The sequence below is a fragment of the Natator depressus genome, chromosome 6 (genome assembly GCF_965152275.1).
Source record: "Natator depressus isolate rNatDep1 chromosome 6, rNatDep2.hap1, whole genome shotgun sequence".
Classification (NCBI taxonomy): domain Eukaryota; kingdom Metazoa; phylum Chordata; order Testudines; family Cheloniidae; genus Natator; species Natator depressus.
The window spans coordinates 4,692,853-4,714,962 of record NC_134239.1 but is presented as its reverse complement, the minus strand read 5'-3'; the positions used below and the strand labels follow the sequence as shown (position 1 = coordinate 4,714,962).

Sequence of the window (22,110 nt, the reverse complement as noted above, 5' to 3'; positions counted from 1 at the left end):
GAAAGCGTAGGGGACAATTTCCTGGTGCAAGTGCTAGACGAGCCAACTAGGGGGGGAGCTTTTCTTGACCTCCTGCTCACAAACAGGGAAGAATTAGTGGGGGAAGCAAAAGTGGATGGGAATCTGGGAGGCAGTGACCATGAGATGGTCGAGTTCAGGGTCCTGGCACAGGGAAGAAAGGTAAACAGCAGGATACGGACCCTGGACTTCAGGAAAGCAGACTTTGACTCCCTCAGGGAGCAGATGGGTAAGATCCCCTGGGGGACTAACATGAAGGGGAAAGGAGTCCAGGAGAGCTGGCTGTATTTCAAGGAATCCCTATTGAGGTTACAGGGACAAACCATCCCGGTGAGTCGAAAGAATAGTAAATATGGCAGGCGACCAGCTTGGCTTAATGGTGAAATCCTAGCAGATCTTAAACATAAAAAAGAAGCTTACAAGAAGTGGAAGGTTGGTCATATGACCAGGGAAGAGTATAAAAATATTGCTCGGGCATGTAGGAATGAAATCAGGAGGGCCAAATCGCACCTGGAGCTGCAGCTAGCAAGAGATGTCAAGAGTAACAAGAAGGGTTTCTTCAGGTATGTTGGCTACAAGAAGAAAGCCAAGGAAAGTGTGGGCCCCTTACTGAATGAGGGAGGCAACCTAGTGACAGAGGATGTGGAAAAAGCTAATGTGCTCAATGCTTTTTTTGCCTCTGTCTTCACTAACAAGGACAGCTCCCAGACTGCTGCGCTGGGCATCGCAACATGGGGAGTAGATGGCCAGCCCTCTGTGGAGAAAGAGGTGGTTAGGGACTATTTAGAAAAGCTGGACGTGCACAAGTCCATGGGGCCGGACGAGTTGCATCCGAGAGTGCTAAAGGAATTGGCAAATATGATTGCAGAGCCATTGGCCATTTTCTTTGAAAACTCGTGGCGAACGGGGGAAGTCCCGGATGACTGGAAAAAGGCTAATGTAGTGCCAATCTTTAAAAAAGGGAAGAAGGAGGATCCTGGGAACTACAGGCCGGTCAGCCTAACCTCAGTCCCCGGAAAAATCATGGAGCAGGTCCTCAAGGAATCAATCCTGAAGCACTTACACGAGAGGAAAGTGATCAGGAACAGTCAGCATGGATTCACCAAGGGAAGGTCATGCCTGACTAATCTAATCGCCTTCTATGATGAGATTACTGATTCTGTGGATGAAGGGAAAGCAGTGGATTTATTGTTTCTTGACTTTAGCAAAGCTTTTGACACTGTCTCCCACAGTATTCTTGTCAGCAAGTTAAAGAAGTATGGGCTGGATGAATGTACTATAAGGTGGGTAGAAAGTTGGCTAGATTGTCGGGCTCAACGGGTAGTGATCAATGGCTCCATGTCTAGTTGGCAGCCGGTGTCAAGTGGAGTGCCCCAGGGGTCGGTCCTGGGGCCGGTTTTGTTCAATATCTTCATAAATGATCTGGAGGATGGTGTGGATTGCACTCTTAGCAAATTTGCGGATGATACTAAACTGGGAGGAGTGGTCGATACGTTGGAGGGCAGAGATAGGATACAGAGGGACCTGGACAAATTGGAGGATTAGGCCAAAAGAAACCTGATGAGGTTCAATAAGGATAAATGCAGGGTCCTGCACTTAGGACAGAAGAACCCAATGCACAGCTACAGACTAGGGACCGAATGGCTAGGCAGCAGTTCTGCGGAAAAGGACCTAGGGGTTACAGTGGACGAGAAGCTGGATATGAGTCAGCAGTGTGCCCTTGTTGCCAAGAAGGCCAATGGCATTTTGGGATGTATAAGTAGGGGCATAGCCAGCAGATCGAGGAACGTGATCGTTCCCCTCTATTCGACATTGGTGAGGCCTCATCTGGAGTACTGTGTCCAGTTTTGGACACCACACTACAAGAAGGATGTGGATAAATTGGAGAGAGTCCAGCGAAGGGCAACAAAAATGATTAGGGGTCTGGAACACATGACTTATGAGGAGAGGCTGAGGGAACTGGGATTGTTTAGTCTGCAGAAGAGAAGAATGAGGGGGGATTTGATAGCTGCTTTCAACTACCTGAGAGGTGGTTCCAAAGAGGATGGTTCTAGACTATTCTCAGTGGTAGAAGATGACAGGACAAGGAGTAATGGTCTCAAGTTGCAGTGGGGGAGGTTTAGGTTGGATATTAGGAAAAACTTTTTCACTAGGAGGGTGGTGAAACACTGGAATGCGTTACCTAGGGAGGTGGTGGAATCTCCTTCCTTAGAAGTTTTTAAGGTCAGGCTTGACAAAGCCCTGGCTGGGATGATTTAATTGGGGATTGGACCTGCTTTGAGCAGGGGGTTGGACTAGATTACCTCCTGAGGTCCCTTCCAACCCTGATATTCTATGACTCTATGATTCTATGATAAGGTATGAACCTTTTGAAATCCAGATTGTATGGTCTGTTGGAACCTGGAGATGCCCAGATTTACCATGTAGGTATGGGACAGGAACAGAGCACCGGAGGTAGGGTACAGTGCACGCCCCTGGAGTGTATTTTATTGGAAGGTAACTGGAAGGTATTTGGATCAGATCCAATGACTAAAGGTAAATTGAAGCAATTTTGTACAGTTGACTGGCCTCAGTAACAATTAGAGGACCAGGAACAGTGGCCTCCCGGAGGACCACTGACTCATAATAACAGGTTTCAGAGTAACAGCCGTGTTAGTCTGTATTCGCAAAAAGAAAAGGAGTACTTGTGGCACCTTAGAGACTAACCAATTTATTTGAGCATGAGCTTTCGTGAGCTACAGCTCACTTCATCCGATGCAGATCCTAATGATCCACAAACTGAGGCAATTATTAAAGGAGTATTTACAAGCAGGGCAGCCCCCGACATTAAGAGAAAGCTACAGAAAAAAGGAGGATTTGATGGGTATGACCATGGCACAGATTTTTAGAAGCAGCAAATTGAGTGTATAGTTTAAGAGAAATGGAGAAGGAGAAGAAGCAAGTGGGATTGATGGTAGCGGCGGTGCAGGCAGGCACGAAGGGAAGTGAACGAGAAGGAAGGGGCCATGGACGCGGACGTCCAGGCCCGCGGGAGAGACGACTGGGGCGCAATCAGTGTGCCCTGTGTCGGCAAGAGGGACACTGGAAGAATGAGTGCCCAAACAAGAAGGAAAGGGGGGGTACCTCTATGATGGCGATAGAAGAACAGGAATAGGGGTGTCAGGGGAGACGGATCATCCTACCCCCAGAACCCCGAGTAAAAATGCAGGTAGGAAATGAAGAAATAGATTTTTTAATGGACTCTGGAGCAGCGCAAACTGCTGTAAATCAACCCCTTCAGTTGCCAGTAGCAGACTCCCTCACCTTGACAGGAGCCACAGGCAAAGATACCAAGTGCCTGGTGTATGCCCCAGCAGAATGTGCTTTGGGAAACAGAACCATATCCTATAAGCTGGTTTACCTCCCTGAATGCCCAACACCGCTGCTGGGACGGGACCTGCTGTGTCGCCTAGGTGCCACCCTGCATTTTACTCAAGATGAAATAACCCTTACCTTACCCCCTGAAAATGCATGGATTATGGCCCTTGCAGTTGAACCCTCGGCTATGCAAGCCCCAGAATGGGACCAGTGGGAAGTCCAAGTGTATCCCCTTATGTGGGCATCAGGGATCCCAGGAAAAGCTACTCACCAAACCCCCATTCATGTCCAGCTCATACCCGGGAAAGCCCCAGTGCGGGTAAAGCAATATCCAATCAAGAAGGAAGCCAGAGAGGGGTTACAGGAAACCATAGATCGATTTCTAACGTACGGTATTCTCCGGGAATGTCAGTCAGCCTAGAACACTCCCATTTTACCCGCACAGAAACCTGATGGCACGTACCGGCTGGTACAAGACCTAAGGGCAGTTAATGAACATGTTAAGACTTTGCACCCTCTTGTCCCTAACCCGTATACCCTATTGGCTTCTATAGGGGGACAGTGTACCCATTTTTCAGTTCTTGATTTAAAAGATGCTTTTTTTGCCATCCCAGTTGACACCTCATCACAGGAGATTTTCTCCTTCGAATGGGAGGACCGGAAGAGAGTTAAAAAGCAACTTTGCTGGACAGTGTTAGCCCAGGGGTTTAAAAATTCCCCCACCCTCTTTGGCTAGGCTCTGGCCAGGGACCTAGAGCAGTGGGATAATGAGGAAGCCCTCCTTTGGCAATACGTAGATGATCTGTTAATTGCCACTGTGGGCTTAACCCCTTGCCTTAAAGCCACCGTGAGTCTCCTGAATTTTGTGGGACTCCGAGGATATCAGGTAGCACGAAGTAAGGCTCAAATTGCTCTCCCGCAGGTACAGTACCTCGGGTTCTACATACGGCAGGGGGAACGCCAGCTTTCAAATGAGAGGAACAAAGCCATATGCCAAGTTCCTATCCCGAGTAATTGCAAGCGGCTCAGAGCATTTCTGGGGATGGCAGGCTTCTGTAGGATATGGATCCCAGAGTTTGGACTATGGGCTAGACCCCTGTACGACTGTGTAAAAGAAGCAGACCATGACCCCTTTCATTGGGCCCCAGAGGCTGACAGGGCATTTAAAATCCTAAAAAAAAAAGCTGATGGAAGCCCCGGCTCTAGGTCTGCCAGATCTCTCCAAGCCATTTCAGTTGTATGTACATGAACGAAAGGGAGTGGCCCTGGGAGTACTCACACAGCTGCTAGGAGTATGGAAACGTCCGTTGGCATATTTTTCTAAACAACTGGACCAAGTAGCCAAGGGCTGGCCAGCGTGCCTGGTCAGTGGCAGCCACCGCCCTGACCCTGGCAGAAGCAGAGAAACTGACACTAGGGGGAACAATACAGGTTTTTACACCACACATGGTACGCGCTTTACCGGATGTTAAGGGCGGCCTCTGGCTCACACAAGTGCGTATGGCAAGATACCAAGCAGAGAACCCTGAGGTCACGCTGCAGCCTTGTCCATCCTTTAACCCTACCACCCTCTTACCAGAAACTGAGAAACAGGAACATGACTGTTTGGAGATCACAGATGCCCAATATTCTAGCCGCCCGGACTTAAAGAATGTGCCCCTCCCAAATGCAGATTATGAGTGGTACACTGATGGTAGCAGCATGGTGATAAATGGGCAAAGAAGGGCGGGTTATGCTATTGTGACCCTCAATGACACCGTGGAAGCTGAAAGTTTGCCCGCTGGGATCTCTGCCCAGTTGGCTGAGCTAGTGGCCCTGACCCGTGCACTCGAACTGTCTAAAGGAAAATGGGTCAATATTTTCACTGATTCCAAATATGCTTTTGGGGTGCTGCATGCTCATGCTGGCCTGTGGAAGCAGAGGGGAACGCTGACAGCCCAAGGCTCTCCAGTCAAGTACGGGCCCCAAATTCTCCGGCTCCGAGAGGCAGTGCAACTCCCTTTGGAAGTGGCGGTGGTACACTGTAAGGCCCATCAGAGGGAGGATCAAGATGTGACCAGGGGTAATGCCAGGGCAGATAGAGAGGCGAAGCATGTTGCCACCCTGATGTCCCCTCAGACTGAGAACACCTATATGCTGCCCTTATCCCATCAGTGGGGGAGCTCCTGACCCCTCAGTATTCTGGGGAGGAGAAACAGCTAGCTGACAAACTTGGTCTCCAGGAAAAGGAGGGATGGCTTCATTCCCCGGAAGGGAAAGTCCTCTTACCAAAGGGCCTAATTCTGCCAGTATTACAGAAATTACATCAAACCACTCATGCTGGCAGGGAGGCACTTATCCAACTAATGGGAAAGTACTTCATAACCTCCAGACTCAGACCCCTGGCTGCCCAGGTACAGGCGGAATGCCTAGTCTGTCAAACGAATAACCCCCGACCAGGACACCCAGTACCACCAGCGGCCCTGGAACGCACTACAGGCCCCGGACAGGTGTGGCAAATAGACTTTACTGAGTTTCCCCGGACCCAGGGGTTCAAGTATCTCCTTGTCATAGTGGATAGATTCAGTGAATGGCCGGAAGCCTTTCCATGTCGCAATTGCACTCCCAGGACAGTGGCTCTCTAGTTTGTTAAGGAGATCATTCCTCGCTTTGGACTTCCCCAGTGGATGGAATCTGACAATGGAACGCACTTCATGTCAAAAATCGTCCAAAGCATCTCAGACGCCTTACAGATTCCCTGGAAACTCCATACACCCTGGAGATCACAAGCCAGTGGGGTAGTGGAGCGGACCAATCAGACCCTTAAGCGACATCTCTCGAAAGTATGCCAGGAGGCCTCCCTACAGTGGCCTGATGCCCTGCCCCTAGTTCTGCTCCACATCCGTGCTCTCCCAAAGGGTAGATTAGGGCTCAGTCCCTTTGAAATTATGTTTGGAAGGGCATGGCCTATGAATGGTACGCTGGTTGTGTCAGGGGGAGAGTGGGAATTGGGGAATGGGTTTTTGTCTCAGTATATGTGTTCCTTGTCTGCTGTTCTTTTGTCTCTTCACAGGTATACTAAGGATTCCCAGCCTCTACCCTTGGATTCGCCCATTCACTCCCTGCAGCCTGGTGATTCAGTGCTCGTACGTACCTGGAAAGACGAGCCCCTCCAGGAAAAGTGGAAGGGACCCTATACCGTCCTGCTGGTCTCCCACACGGCAGCAAAGGTCGAGGAACACAAAAATTGGATTCATTATACCCGGCTGAAAGCGGTGTCAACCCCCGCCCCCGGCTGAAAGGTGGACCTTGCATTCAGCCCCCTCCACTGAGGATCTTGGACTAAAATTACTATTTAAATGGCAGCCCACCGGGAAGGCAGGAAAATAGATGGAAGGGTATATTTTATTCCCCCTCTTGGCCATCTGCCTAACTGGTACTGCTGTTTCAGGCATTGTACCCATAAATACCTGGCTGGCACTGGCCCAGAGTGCAGTGAACGCAACGTCGTTTTGTTTGCCGCGTACATTTTCAGTGGGTGCAATCATGGAGGCTTGTTTTATTGGTGTATGTGCAGCCCCAACCCTGGTTCAGCATTATTCCCTGTTAAAAAACATAAATAAAACATTTACTTATGCTGATTTATATACCCTTGGATCTGCCCAGTATAAGTTAGATGCCTCCATGTTTTCTTATTACCTAGCCAATACAACCCTTGCCCCCTCTTGTATGAGGTTTGTAAATGCTACTCACATTGGGGAAAACCTCACCAATGAAGAACTTAAATGTAATAACAGTGTGGAAATGTCCTTTGCCTACGGGCACATGAAATTGCCAGCAGGGTGGTTCCTTATATGTGGCAGACATGCATATTCCTATGTCCCGGCCAATAGTTTTGGGGGTCCCTGCTCTCTTGGTCGCGTGGCTCCATTGATTTTTCCATACCCTCTGCAGTTATCTGCCCGTCATAAAAGGGATGCTATTCCCCTTGATTCCACCTGTAGGTCAGAGGTAACCTTATTTTCAGAGAGTGAGGCAGCAGCTCTGTCCTTTTCCTTACTTGGTATCCCTGGGCTTGTGGTGCATAATTTTCACGCAGTAGAGCACCTTGCCTGCACAGTGGCAAAGGCCATTAATTTAACCTCAACCATCCTGGCCCAACTCTCACATGAGTTAGGGGAAGTACATCAGGGTATGCTACAGAACAGGCTGGCTGTGGACTATTTGCTTCTACGCCATGATCACCTATGCCAGGAGTTTGCAGGCATGTGTTGCTTTAATATAACAGATGCAGGGCCATCCGTAAAAGCTCATTTACAACGCCTAAAGCAGCTGGTAAAGGGCATTCATCAGCAAACTGGGGAGGATTGGCTAGGCTCTTTATTTTCTGGTTGGGGCCTTTCCCCATGGCTAAGTGGGTTGTTTAGCCTATTATTTAAATTTTTTCCCTGTATTAATCATGTTATGTTTACTGTGTTGTATGTGGTCCTGTGTAAAAATGCTTATTTTGCATAGTTTTAAAAAAATTAATTTTATGCATAGCCCGCTAGTAAGTAAATAAAGATAAGAAGACTCAAGCAATAGAAATGAGTATTCTCAAAGGAGGGAATTGTTGGAGACCCCAGGGCATTGCCACTAGTTAAGTCGAGGGGATGGAAGGCCATAAGGGTCGAGGAGATCTCCCTGCTGAAGGCCTAAGGGCTTCTTCTTAACCCCCCTTAATAGAATTCAGGCCTGGCTGGTTTGAGTAAGCTCTTTTGCTCTTAAAACAATGTTGCAGCCACAGATAATGCCTTATAGTGTAAGGTTTGCTGACGCCAAGTTAAAGATAATAGGAGATAGTTACAAGGCCAGGCAGGATGTGCTGGTTGTTTAAGTTGCTAGGAATGCTTGTTAGAGGTTGCAGGAAATAAACATTGTTGTAACCCATATAAGGAAGGCAGAGTATTTGTGCAAAGTTTTAATTGGCTGATGTGTCGTGCAGTAGCATTAAGGAATATAAAAGTGAGTGTAATGACCTGCTCTGGTGTGCAGGATTTGAGATTCTATTCTCCCTGTACCTTGTTTGCAGCTGCAAATACACTTTTCTGCTTCTCCACCCCGTTGTGATTATTGAGTGAAGCACACCGGGTAACGAACCCCTGCTGTTGTTTTGCCTCTCGGCACTGGGTGCCGGAACAGGGGTGTAAGTGATTACTGGATCCAAACTAGGAGGAAGTCTAGTCTGTAAAAGAGGCTTATTGGAACATCTCTGAGGTGAGATTTACCTGCATTTGGTATTTACTGTATTAGGCTTAGACTTACATGTTTTATTTTATTTTGTTTGGTAATTCACTTTGTTCTGTCTGTTATTACTTGGAACCACTTAAATCCTACATTTTGTAATTAATAATATCACTTTTTACTTTTTTAAGTAATACCTGGCCGGGGGGCAAACAGTGTTATAAAGGGCAAACAATTCATGAGTTTACCCTGTATAAACGTTATACACGATTAAACGGATTTTGGGGGGTTTGGACCCCATTGGGAGCTGGACCTCTGAGTGCTGGAGACAGGAGCTCTTCTTAAGCTGTTTTCAGTTAAGCCTGCATCTTGTGGGGGACGTGGTTCAGACTTGGATCTGAGTTTTCAGCAGGCAATCGTGCCTGGCTCATACAAGTTAAAGTACTGAAGTCCTAAGTTGTCAGGGAAAACAGGCTCAGAGGTAGTCTAGGCACATCAGGTGGCAGTCCCAAAGGGGTTTGTGACACGCAACCCGTCACACAGAGTTTAAGAATAAAATTGCAAAACAATGTGGGAGTCGGGGAAGGATAGGATAAGGACTGATGGACTTCAATTCCAGGATGGGCAGTTTAGATTGGACAATAGGAAAAACATCCCAACAGTGAGGGTGGCTAAGCACTGACATAACTTGCCCAGGAAGGTTGTGGAATCTCCACCACTGGAGATTTTTTAAGAGGAGGTTTGACAAACACCTGGCAATGAAATAGGACTAGATTTGACAACTGGTCTTTTCCATGGGCAGCTTCTCTGAGGCCTGGTTTATGCTTAAAAATTAGATCAACAGAGCTCTATAGCACAGGGCGGGGAATCTTTTCACAGCCTGTACAAGGCAGTTAGCTTGTACAGACCCTCAGTGTAATTCTTCCATTGAGCAAGCTACTTCCTCTCAGGGACATGGATTAACCACATTGAAGGAAAACCCCTTCCATCAACGTGGAAAGCATCTACACTACGGCGCTGCTGCACACCATAGCTGAGTCAATGTAATGGCCTTAGGATAGACATTATCTGACTTGATGGGGGAGTTTTCCCCCTTCCCATTAAAGCGATTTTTCTGTCCTTTTCCATCATTCTTCTCCTTCCCTTGTAAACCTCTTTCCTTCTTTTGATAGGTAAATAAGTTCAGAAATTTTTCCTCTCAGCATAATTCCTTCCTTTGCCTCCCATGAATGTCATTTCAATTAAAGGCTGAAATGATCTGAAACAGACTTGTTTGCCCATGACTTGGTGGTACCTCTTTCTTTTTCCTCCCTTCACTTACAATGAGTTGAAAGGACAGAAGCAGTACCTGATCAGAAACCTAAAATTAGACATAGAGTCGAGTCTTTCCCTGTTTGCTAACCACATCAATGTTACCCTTCATACCTCTGTAACTGCTTCCTTGGCAGGGGAGGTTAAATTTGGCTTTGATGACTTTGAGATTTGCTCCCTGGAGCATCTTTGCTCCCAGGACAACAGGTGTGCCCAGCACATGCAATGAATGTTGTTGCCGTGTCTTTCCTTGTGGAAATGGAACACAGACGGCCAGATCATCAGCTGGCCTGGATCCCTCTCTCTCCCGGAGGTCATTTTAATATGATACAAAACTGAGGTGACTGTATTCCACTTTATTTGTTAGTTACCTCTCCATATGTCTCTTTAAGTAATTTACCAGCATTGGGACGCAAAGGTGTCTATAAATCAGTGAATTACTTCGGGACTTATCATTTAGTGTCAAAAACAATACCGTTTGGATTGACCTGAAACTATTCACAAATGTGTTACAAATACAGCAAATAGCTTTGTCCCAAAACAATGAGTGTGTGCGGGGGGAGGATTTTTATACCGTTCGCAAAACAGCCACTGTAGGAGGCGGTGGTGGGCCTTCCCTTTGTAATTTTTAACCCAATATTTGGGGTGTTCACTTGTAAGGTGGGAGATTTGGGTTCAATTCCCCCTTCTGTCCAGTGCTGGGCAAAACTCTCTGTGACATTGCACTCCATATGCTTTATGAAAATATGCTTGAATATGACATCACTGGAATATGCTTTATGCTCAGTGCCCCTTGTAACATGTCATTATAAAGCCTATAATCTACTGAGTGTGTTCATCCTATTTGTTTACATGGGTTATTTTTATGTCTGGAATTAGGAGAATAAGATATTAACTTGTATTACTGATTTAGACATATTAAGTGAAAGCCTTTAAAGATGCTTCTGAATCAATGAACTGTGAATGGCTCTGTTTACCCTCAAGCCTTCCTGTGTATGTGTGGGACAAATGAGGAAGAATGGAGATTGGGGTCTTACAACAAAGGGTAGGAATAAATGGTAAATTTTCAGAATGGAGAGGGGTAACTGGTGGTGTTCCCCCAGGGTCAGTCCAAGGACCAATCATATTCAACTGATTCATAAATGATCTGGAGAAAGGCGTAAACAGTGAGGTGGCAAAGTTTGCAGATGATACCAAACTGCTCAAGGTAGTTAAGACCAAAGCAGACTGTGAAGAACTTCAAAAAGATCACATAAAACTTGGGTAACAAAATGGCAAATGAAATGTAATGTGGATAAATGTAAAGTAATGCACATTGGAAAAAATAACCCCAACTGTACATACAATATGATGGGGGCTAATTTAGCTACAGCTAATCAGGAAAAAAATCTTGGAGTCATCGTGGATAGTTCTCTGAAGAAGTCCGCACAGTGTGCAGCGGCAGTCAAAAAAGCAAACAGGATGTTAGGAATCATTAAAAGAGGGATAGAGAATAAGATGGAGAATATCTTATTGCCCTTATATAAATCCGTGGTACGCCCACATCTTGAATACTGTACAGATGTGGTCTCCTTATCTCAAAAAAGATACACTGGCATGAGAAAAAGTTCAGAGAAGGGCAACTAAAATGATAAGGGGTTTGGAACAGGTCCCATATGAGGAGAGATTAAAGGGGCTAGGAATTTTCAGCTCAGAAAAGAGGAGACTAAGGGGGGATATGACAGAGGTATATAAATTCATGAGTGGTGTGCAGAAAGTGAATAAGGAAAAGTTATTTACTTGTTCCCATAACGTAAGAACTAGGGGCCACCACATGAAATTAATGGGCAGCAGGTTTAAAACAAATAAAAGGAAGTTCTTCTTCACACAGCGCACAGTCAACCTGTGGAACTCCTTGCCTGAGGAGGTGGTGAAGGCTAGGACTATAACAGGGTTTAAAAGAGAATTGGATAAATTCATGGAGGTTAAGTGCATTAATGGCTATTAGCCAGGATGGGGAATACCTGACTAGGGGGCAAACAGTGTTCCCTTAAAACCTGATTCACGGGAGAGGGGTCTGGCCTTTTAAATGCAGATTTTTCACCCTGCGCCTGGGAAAAAGCCTCCCTACAAAATGTGGGCAGACCCTCCGGTCTCCCCTCACCTTTCTCTCTGGGCTCCCCACTGGGGCAGACACTCCTGTGTCCCCCAAAAGGGAAGGGGACCCTGGTCGAGGTGTGGACTCACAGCTACCAGCTATAACAGACCGTTCGCTGGCCAGCACAATCCCCCTCTTTCCCGCAGGTTGGGCTTGATTCCAGCAACAGAGTCCCTGGGGTCTGTTCCCACCTCAGCTGTTACCACGACCCCAACTTCCACCTTTGGGGTACGTTTCTGTGCATCCCAGGGAGGGCCTCTCCCCTGCCAAGCTGCAACTTTCTGGCAGGCTCTATCTTTCTCGTCAAAACAGTTTGTTTAATTGTTTTATCTAATCCAGTGTGTTTTAATAGAAGTGTCTGAGAAACTAAGTTGCATGCATATTAGTGCTATTAAAGAAATAATGGACAATGTAGCTTGTATTGTCCAGGAGAGGACTGGGCAGCACAGGACATACATTTCTGGAGAGAAATTGAAGAGTGGGGAGTGTGTTGGGGTCACACTCCAGTATAACCGAGGGCAGTGAGAGCCTGAGTGTAACCCAACTATTCCTGGCCAGGCTGCAGTTAGGGAGCAAAGATAATCCAGGGAGCAAATCTCAAAGTCATCCCAGGAATCAGCTCCAGAGGTATTAAGGGTAACGTTGGTGTGGTTAGCAAACAGCGAAAGATTCAACTTTTGATTTTACGGTTCTGATTTTAGGGTTCTGAGTTGGGTAACGAGACTAACCAAACAGCTACTAGGCCTTTGCATCCGACGAAATGAGCTGTAGCTCATGAAAGCTTCTGCTCAAATAAATTTGTTAGTCTCACAGGTGCCACAAGTCCTCCTTTTCTTTTTGCAGATACAGACTAACACGGCTGCTACTCTGAAACTAGGTCTTTGTGGTGTTTCTAGCCTAAAGACATAAGAATTTTGTAGACAGGGCCATCTTGTGGTGTGTTGCTAACTTTAAGGTTATAAAGCCTGATGTTTGCTCTGTTGTGCCACTATTTCAAAGATTATGAAACCTTTTCCTTCCCGGGCAGTGTCTTTGTGTGATGTTGGTAGCTTGAAGATTAAAACAGATGCTTGTGAAATACACTGAATTAGTGCATCTGATAGTGACAGGTCCCAACCACTATAAAAGCATATTACTTTCATTTAGCTAAAAGCGTCTTTGGATGTCTTCGGTTTGATCTTTGTTGAACGTGTGAGTCCTTCTTTCCCAGGAAAGCCTCATTACACCTGCCCATCGGTGTCTTTGTGGCATTAATAGCTCCAAGGTGACGAAGGCTAATGACTGCAGGGCAGGGTTTGTGAGGTGTCTCGAGCCCAGTAATTGTTAAGTTGTCTGTCTGGCTGGCAGGTTCTGTGTGGGGTTGCTAGCCCCAGAAATATTAGGAATGAGGCCTACATGGCTGTACCTCTGTGATGCTTCTGGGCCAAAGATCAGTATGCTTTCAGGGTTATTTGTGCCTGCGACATATACTCGTCAAAAAACTAGGTCTTAAACGTATAGGAGAATCCATACTGTTGCTAGCCTGGAGACCATCAGCTCTAAGGCCTTCTGGACAGCCTCTGCTGGTTCCTTGACTCGTGCCATTTCTTTTGTGTATCTTGAGGCCTAATCATTTTCAGGTGAGCAATACCACACAGGTACTCCCCTACAGACTTGAAGCTTTACTAACCTTAGGTGCATGTACCTCACAGTGGTGCCGACTCTCAAAATGCTATCACTGAATAAGAGACACAGTAATTAGGTGGTGTTAGTAACTGAACAATTACTAGGCCTTATGCCTATGTATTACACTGGCTTTGTGTGTGTGTGCGTGCATGCACACACATGCACGAATGTACGACCTTCCAGTAGCAGGCTTGGGGAGCAGTACCAGTCAAGCTATGGATTAAAGTTAAAGGGAATCTCATTCAGCTCAGATAGTATGGACCTGAGGATGGGCAGGAATGATGCCAGAATAGGCAGGATATATGCCAGGATAGGCATATAAAAATGACACTACTTATCTAGCATCACCCCACACAGAAATGGCATTGGAGGCCTTATATCTTTGAGTTAACATCACTTTTTAAATTTTTTATTTATTTATTTATTTAATGGCGGGAGGGATAGCTCAGTAGTTTGAGCATTGGCCTGCTAAACCCAGGGTTGTGAGTTCAACCCTTGAGGGAGCCATTTAGGGATCTGGGGCATAATTGGGGATTGGTCCTGCTTTGAGCAGGGGGTTGGACTAGATGATCTCCTGAGGTCTCTTCCAACCCTAATCTTCTATGATTCTATGTTGGTAAGAGAAGCTCTCCCACTGACATAACGACTGTCACTTATGGAGGTGGTTTTATTAGGCCAAAAGGAGAGCTTTCTCACATCAGCACAGAGCGGCTACATGAGCGATCATACAGTGGCACACCTGCATTAGTACATCTGTGCTGCTGTAAGCTCTCTCGTGTAGACATGACCTTAGCCATTGAGAGCACAGGGATGCTGGTACAATAACTGACCAGAACTGTACAGAGACAAGGTGGAGGAGGTAATAGCTTTTCTTGGACCAACTTTTGTTGGTGACAGAGACAAGGTTTTGAGCTGAGGCAGAGCTCTTCTTCAGGTCTGGGAAACTAACTCAGAATATCACAGGGAAATACAAGGTGGAACAGATTGTTTAGTGTAAGTAGTTCACACATATTTCATGGGACAATTCAAGGTGCAAGTGGCCTGTTAACACCCCCCAGTCACAGGGAGGAAAGGGGGTGGGAAGACCCACCTCAGCTCCTGTCATAAATATAAATGGAAGGTGTCAAGGTTCCTTCCCCACTCTGAACTCCAGGGTACAGATGTGGGGACCTGCATGAAAACCTCCTCAGCTTACTTTTACCAGCTTCGGTGAAAACTTCCCCAAAGTACAAACTATTTTACCCCTTGCCCTTGGACTTCCACTGCCACCACCAAACGTTTATCTGGGTTTATTTTTATTAGGAAAGCATTGTTTGGAAACGTCTTTCCCCCCAAAATCCTCCCAACCCTTGCACCCCACTTCCTGGGGAAGGTTTGGTAAAAATCCTCACCAATTTGCATAGGTGACCACAGACCCAAACCCTTGGATCTTAGAACAATGAAAAAGCATTCAGTTTTCTTACAAGAAGACTTTTAATAGAAGTAAAAAGGAATCACCTCTGTAAAATCAGGATGGTAAATACCTTACAGGGCAATTAGATTCAAAATATAGAGAATCCCTCTAGGCAAAACCTTAAGTTACAAAAAAGACACACAGACATGAATATTCATTCTATTCAGCACAGCTATTTTCTCAGCCATTTCAAGAAATCATAATCTAACACATACCTAGCTAGATTATTTACTAAATTCTAAGACTCCATTCCTGTTCTGTCCCCAGCAAAAGCCTCACCCAGACAGACACAGACCCTTTGTTTCTCTCCCTCCTCCCAGCTTTTGAAAGTATCTTGTCTCCCCATTGGTCATTTTGGTCAGGTGCCAGCGAGGTTATCCTAGCTTCTCAACCCTTTACAGGTGTGAGGATTTTTCCTCTGGCCAGGGAGGATTTTAAAGGGGTTTATCCTTCCCTGTATATTTATGACAGAGGCGGATTACCTCTGCCGACAAGAGAACACCTCCCGTCAGCACTGAGAGCCTCTACACTGAAGAGCTACAGCAGTGCCATGGTAGCATACCAAGTCTAGACAAGCCCGACGGCTTTTGCTGATACAGAAATGTTTTATATAAAAAAAAATCACACGCCTGACCCACATCGTTATACTGGCAAAAAGTTTCCAGTGTACACCTGGCCTCAAGATGGCCAAATACCAAAACCATAATTTGTGAGAGTTTTAATAAATAAAAGTGCCATTGTCGGCCGGCTCTGATTCCTATGGACATAGTATAGAAGTTCCCCAAGAAGGCTGTGCATTGGTGATCCTTAGCTCAGATCCTCTGCGAAGAATCTGGTGTAGAGACTTGGATGGGGCTTCTTTGCTTCACACCACCTAAGGATCTGGCCCACTGACTTCAGTGGTTCTAAGCTGATTTATGCCAGCTGGGGATCTGGGCCCTTTGAATTACATAGTGTTTATGGCCAATGTACATGAGCAGGAGATCTGGGCAATTAACTTGAACAGAGCATTTCTTATTTACACCTGGTCCATTGGCATGAATAGGGTTATGCTGACCCAGACCAGCTAGGGATCCAGCTTTCACATGGCTGAGTGGGAAAAAACAGTGATGTTTAAAGAATGATAATATGAGTTTGATTCCCATTAGCACTCACTCCCTTCATGGGTTTGGGTCTGAGGTGGGGGACGAAGGCTAGAAGAGTGAAGCTGCGAGAGGCAAGCCTTTCAAAAGTGAATAGTGATTTTGGGTGCCTAGCTTGAAGCACCTCAAAAGGACTGGATTTTCAAGAGCGCTGAGCACCCACCTTCTGAAAAATTAGGCCCCTTTAAGATGTCTCATTTTTATCCACACAAAATGGCTGACCACTTGCTCAGCTTTGTCTTTAGTATGTTTCTCTCACTCAGTATATAAAGGCCTCCTGACTGGATTACTTTGATAGTATAATGCTGGCACTCATTCCTAGGCTGGGCAAAGGCCTGAAATGAGAATCTGGACTAGCCTCACAACGTAAGGCTGAGAAGAGGGAGGAGATCAGGCTTGGTTTAAAGTTTGGTGTCTTTGCTTAGCATCCAAATCCAGCTTCATCTACTCTTCCCCAGCTGTACAAATATGACGAATTACACCCATGGGCCTCTCTGCTCTCCTGGAACCACATGGAAATCACAATAACTCAGTTCACACTTAGGTTATTTTTTTTTTATTTCAGGGACCAAAAGAAATCCAGACCTAGACATCTGCTTCTCTCTGATTAATCCCATTTGAGTCTCAGAAGGCTTTGGAATCCCTCACACTTACCAGACCTTCAGCCACCAGGTTGTGGGCAGTCTGACCTAATGGTCAGAGTGGAATCAGGTGCCAGGCCTGGTCAGAAGGCGAGGTTTCAGATCACAGGATTGGGCGATTTCAAGTGATTCCTTGTCATCCAGTCCCTGCTTCTAGCAGTTGGAGGTTTAGGGACAACCAGAGCATGGGGTTGCATCCCTGACCATCTTGACTAATAGTCATCGATGGACCCATCCTCCATGAATTTATCTACTTCTTTTTTTCTCCACAAATCCACTTTAAATTCATGCCTTTAGTTAATCCAGATTAACTGTTCTGGATGTCCCTATGTAGACGGGCCTTTAGTCTCTCTGTACTTCGATTCCCCAACTGTAAAATGAAAAGGAGAACTTGTGGCACCTTAGAGACTAACAAATTTATTTGAGCATAAGCTTTCGTGAGCTACAGCTCACTTCATCAGACACATTCAGTGAAAAATACAGTGGGGAGATTTATATACACAGAGAACATGAAACAATGGGTGTTACCATACACACTGTAAGGAGCGTGATCACTTAAGATGAGCTAATACCAACAGAAGAGCTGGGGGGAGCGGGGGGAAGAAAGCCTTTTGTAGTGATAATCAAGGTGGGCCATTTCCAGCAGTTGACAAGAAGTTCTGAGGAACGGTGGGGGAGGGGGGAAATAAACATGGGGAAATAGTTTTACTTTGTGTAATGACCCATCCACTCCCAGTCTCTATTCAAGCCTAAGTTCGATCAGCAGATCGAGGGATGTGATCGTTCCCCTCTATTCGACACAGGTGAGGCCTCATCTGGAGTACTGTGTCCAGTTTTGGGCCCCACACTACAAGAAGGATGTGGATAAATTGGAGAGAGTCCAGCGAAGGGCAACAAAAATGATTAGGGGTCTAGAGCACATGACTTATGAGGAGAGGCTGAGGGAGCTGGGATTGTTTAGTCTGCAGAAGAGAAGAATGAGGGGGGATTTGATAGCTGCTTTCAACTACCTGAAAGGGGGTTCCAAAGAGGATGGCTCTAGACTGTTCTCAATGGTAGCAGATGACAGAACGAGGAGTAATGGTCTCAAGTTGCAATGGGGGAGGTTTAGATTGGATATTAGGAAAAACTTTTTCACTAAGAGGGTGGTGAAACACTGGAATGCGTTCCCTAGGGAGGTGGTAGAATCTCCTTCCTTAGAGGTTTTTAAGGTCAGGCTTGACAAAGCCCTGGCTGGGATGATTTAACTGGGACTTGGTCCTGCTTCGAGCAGGGGGTTGGACTAGATGACCTTCTGGGGTCCCTTCCAACCCTGATATTCTATGATTCTATGATTAAGTTAATTGTATCCAGTTTGCAAATTAATTCCCATTCAGCAGTCTCTCGCTGGAGTATGTTTTTGAAGTCTTTTTGCTGTAATATTGCGACTTTTAGGTCTGTAATCGAGTGACCAGAGAGATTGAAGTGTTCTTTGACTGGTTTATGAATGTTATAATTCTTGACATCTGATTTGTGTCCATTTATTCTTTTACGTAGAGACTGTCCAGTTTGACCAATGTACACGGCAGAGGGGCACTGCTGGCACATGATGGCATAGATCACATTGGTAGATGTGCAGGTGAACAAGCCTCTGACAGCGTGGCTGATGTGATTAGACCCTATGATGGTGCATCCCACAATATCCTGCACAAACTTTACTGAATTCTGTGAAATCTTATTGAATTAAATGTATGTATCATGGTGTGCTAGGGACTGTATTTGATTACATGGGACAGGAGGACCACCACCCTCCAAAAATTAAGAACAGGTTGGAGAGGCAAATTTACTCTAGTTGTAACACCTCCAGAGAGCTACCACCACCTGGAGAGAGGCTTACATATGCTTGTTCAAACTGGATTCTTTAAGGGTCAATGGACAAAGAAGGGACTTTGAGTTAAATAGCCTTAGTTAAAACTGATTCAGTGCCGTATTTCTAGTGCTCCAAATAGACAGGACCTTCTGTCCAAGGGCTGCCTCAGTCCTTCCTGGGAAGGTTTGGAAGGACATGGCCCAGTCTGTGTGTTTGTTCTGAGCAAAAGGTGGCGTGAGCTTTTAAGCACAGAATAAAACCTTTGGTGGTAAGGTTTGAATTACTGTTCAGCATCTAGAGCCCTTGTTGGAGCTGGGGTGATCTCTGGTGAGGTTGTTAGCATGTATGTAGGTTCTTTTATTGCTTTTAAAGTTTTCTCTATAACGCTTTCCCCTTGAGAGTAAATTTGTTTGCTTAGAAAGAATGGCGTGGTAACTTATAACACCAGTGTCTATCTAAGGAGAAAAGTATAGCAGGTTGGCTTAGGCAGTCTTGCTTACTGGGGAATTCACAATGTAGCTAGGGAACTGTGGAGCCTCAAAAAACCCCAATCAAGAGGGTGAGAGGTGTACATCTCCACCCAAGAGAGGTGACAGATGAGGAACTGGAAAACCTAAAAGCAGGTGTCCTTGCTGAGGGGTTACAAGTTCAAGGGTCCTGAATGAGACAGACTCCACTCCCCTTGGAATTTCTCTGGAGTTTAGTCTCAGGGACTTGCCTTAATCACCCCCCTCCCATCCCCGCAGGTTTTAGTTCTGGAAGGAGCTGCAGGAATGCGCCCCCCCCCCGCCCCCCGGGAGTAGAACATAGTCATACATAAATCATTCATACAATGCAAGTTAATATAATGGTCCCAAAGATTTTGCATGGGGTTGCAATATCTGTCACACCAGATCTCCTCAGTGTCTTATCTGTTGGACAATGCCACCTCTAAAACATTATTCTTAAAACTTGAACACATTAGAGTTTTTATTTTCATTATAAAATTAGATAGAGTGGAAGGGAATGGAAAGAACATTGTCACTTTAGTTCAAAACATGATTAAATTATTCATCAAAGCTGCTGAGAGAACTTTCTTCTCTCTAACATTCTCCCCAGGACGTCCTTCACCTCCTTGTTTCTCAGGCTGTAGATCAGGGGGTTCAGCATGGGGATCACAACCGTGTAGAACACAGAGATCACCTGGTCCCGCTCCAGTGAGGAGCTGGAACTGGGTTGTAAGTAGATAAAGAACGTTGTCCCATAGAATATAGCTACGGCTGTCAGGTGGGAGGTGCAGGTGGAGAAGGCTTTGCGCCTGCCCTCGGAGGAGCGGATCCTCAGTATGGCAGCAGTAACATACAGATATGAGAAGAGGATGATCAGCATGGTTGTCAGATGTATGGAACCAGCAAAGAGAGAAAGCAGCATTTCATTGGTGTGAGTGTCTGTGCAGGAGAGCCGCATGAGCGGAAGGACATCACAAAAGTAATGATCGATTACATTAGGCCCACAGAAGGACAGCTGAAAGGTGCAGCTGGTAAACATGGTTGCATTTGCAACCCCAGCCAGGTAGGAGCTAGCCAAGAGCCAGACGCAGGACCTCTTGGATATGATGAGCCTATAGAGCAGTGGATTACAGATGGCCACATAACGGTCATAGGCCATCACCGCAAGGAGGAAAAACTCAGTGGTGGCAAAGGTAGCAAAAAAGTACAGCTGTGCAGCACATCCAGCGTAGGAAATGGCCTTACTTTCCCTTGAGAGGCTCACCAGCACCCTGGGGGCGATGGATGAGGAGTAACCAAGGTCAACGAGTGACAAGTTGCTGAGCAAGAGATACATGGGGGTGTGAAATCGGGAGTCCGTCCAGATTAGGGCAATCATCCCAAAATTCCCCAGCAAGGTGAGAACATAGATCACCAGAAATATGAGGAAGAGGGCAACCTGCAGTTCTGGATGGTCAGTGAATCCTGCAAGGATTAATTCAGTCACGGTAGTGTCATTTCCCTGGGCCATTGCTTTACACGGGCTTTGAGGAGAGACCTGCACAGAGGGAATTTCTGTAGAAATAAAAAACAGTGTGAGGACCTGGAATTCCTATGATCAATGACAGCATTTTAGTCCATTTGAGACCCTTGTTTGCTGAAAGTAAGAATATTTTTACCCATGTGTGCGTATCTCATTCTTTCTCTTTTGATGTGGACAATCCGCAAAGAGCAACTATTGGCAAAAACCTGTATCATAGTGCCGACTTGATTGCCAGAGGGTGAAGTTCACTGTTGGCTCAGTTGGAAAACCTTTTCCCCCCACAGCAGAAATCTAGAGAGTTTGCATTAGAGCTGGGTGGTTGGTTTGTTTGTTTTTTTTTGGGGGGGGGGTTGTTTTTTGGTTCAGTGGCTGACCTGAAAAATCCCAAAATAACAGCAACTTGTTCCCTTCTCCTCCAAAATAAATCATTTCGTTGTCAGGTTTTTACCCTCTTCTCCCTTTTTTTTTTCAAGTTAAATCTAACAGATTTTTGGAAACAAAACGTCATTTCAAAACAAAACCTTGAAACACATTATTTCAAAAATGTCAAAATTGAAATAGTTCACCTTTTTATTTCAGAATAACTCCTTTGGAAGATTATTTCTGTGACCCTTACACTCCTAGTATTGTGTTGCCAGGGCTAACACTGTTGCTTGGGTGTGAATGATCCTTGGGGTCAATTCTGGTGCCTCCTCCTGGAATTCTCATAGGCATTATTAACCTCTACCCAGTGCAGGGCAGTTGCCGAACCTGTAAAGCTCAGACGATGGACTGGGATGTATACACTACCCATTGGGATCCCACAAGGTGGCCTCATACAAGGGGGCGAGAGGAGAAAGGACTCAGAGTTTGGGCGGACAGTTAATAACTACAGCACAGGAAATGAATCAAAAACATTCTGCTGTTTTCTGCAGCACCATCCCTCTCCCCAGACACAGCCCAAGCCCAGGCTACAGCCGAGCGACACAACGATTCACCTGCTGTGTGCTGCTGGTGGGTCCACACCCAGGGCTGCTCCTTAGATTCTGGATGTAGCAGCTTCAGCTGAAGGGGTCGTTTCCTACATAAGTAGCTCTCAGATCAGTTAGGAAGTTTTAGGTCAAAATTATACCTTCAAACCAATTTTCCAGTGGATTGTGAGATTGTTCTTGCTGCTCGCAATAGGTTTTTACTCTTCCCCCCTCCCCCCCACAGTGCTACACCCAGACAAAGCAAACCTACCCGCGTAAGGATGAATCATTTATGGGATGGGTCCAAGAGATTCCCATCTGGAGGAAGGGCAGGGGGCTGATTTATATTCCCTTACAGTATGTTGGGACCTTAAG

At 45.9% G+C, this 22,110-nt stretch overlaps 1 protein-coding gene across 1 annotated transcript; it reads right to left on the bottom strand.

The window, feature by feature from the left end:
- Window positions 1-19,828: 19,828 nt before the first annotated feature.
- Window positions 19,829-20,773, bottom strand: LOC141989859 (olfactory receptor 5J3-like). The gene has a single exon (XM_074956779.1). It carries the CDS (start codon window positions 20,771-20,773, stop codon window positions 19,829-19,831), a length of 945 nt encoding a protein of 314 aa, XP_074812880.1.
- Window positions 20,774-22,110: the final 1,337 nt, after the last annotated feature.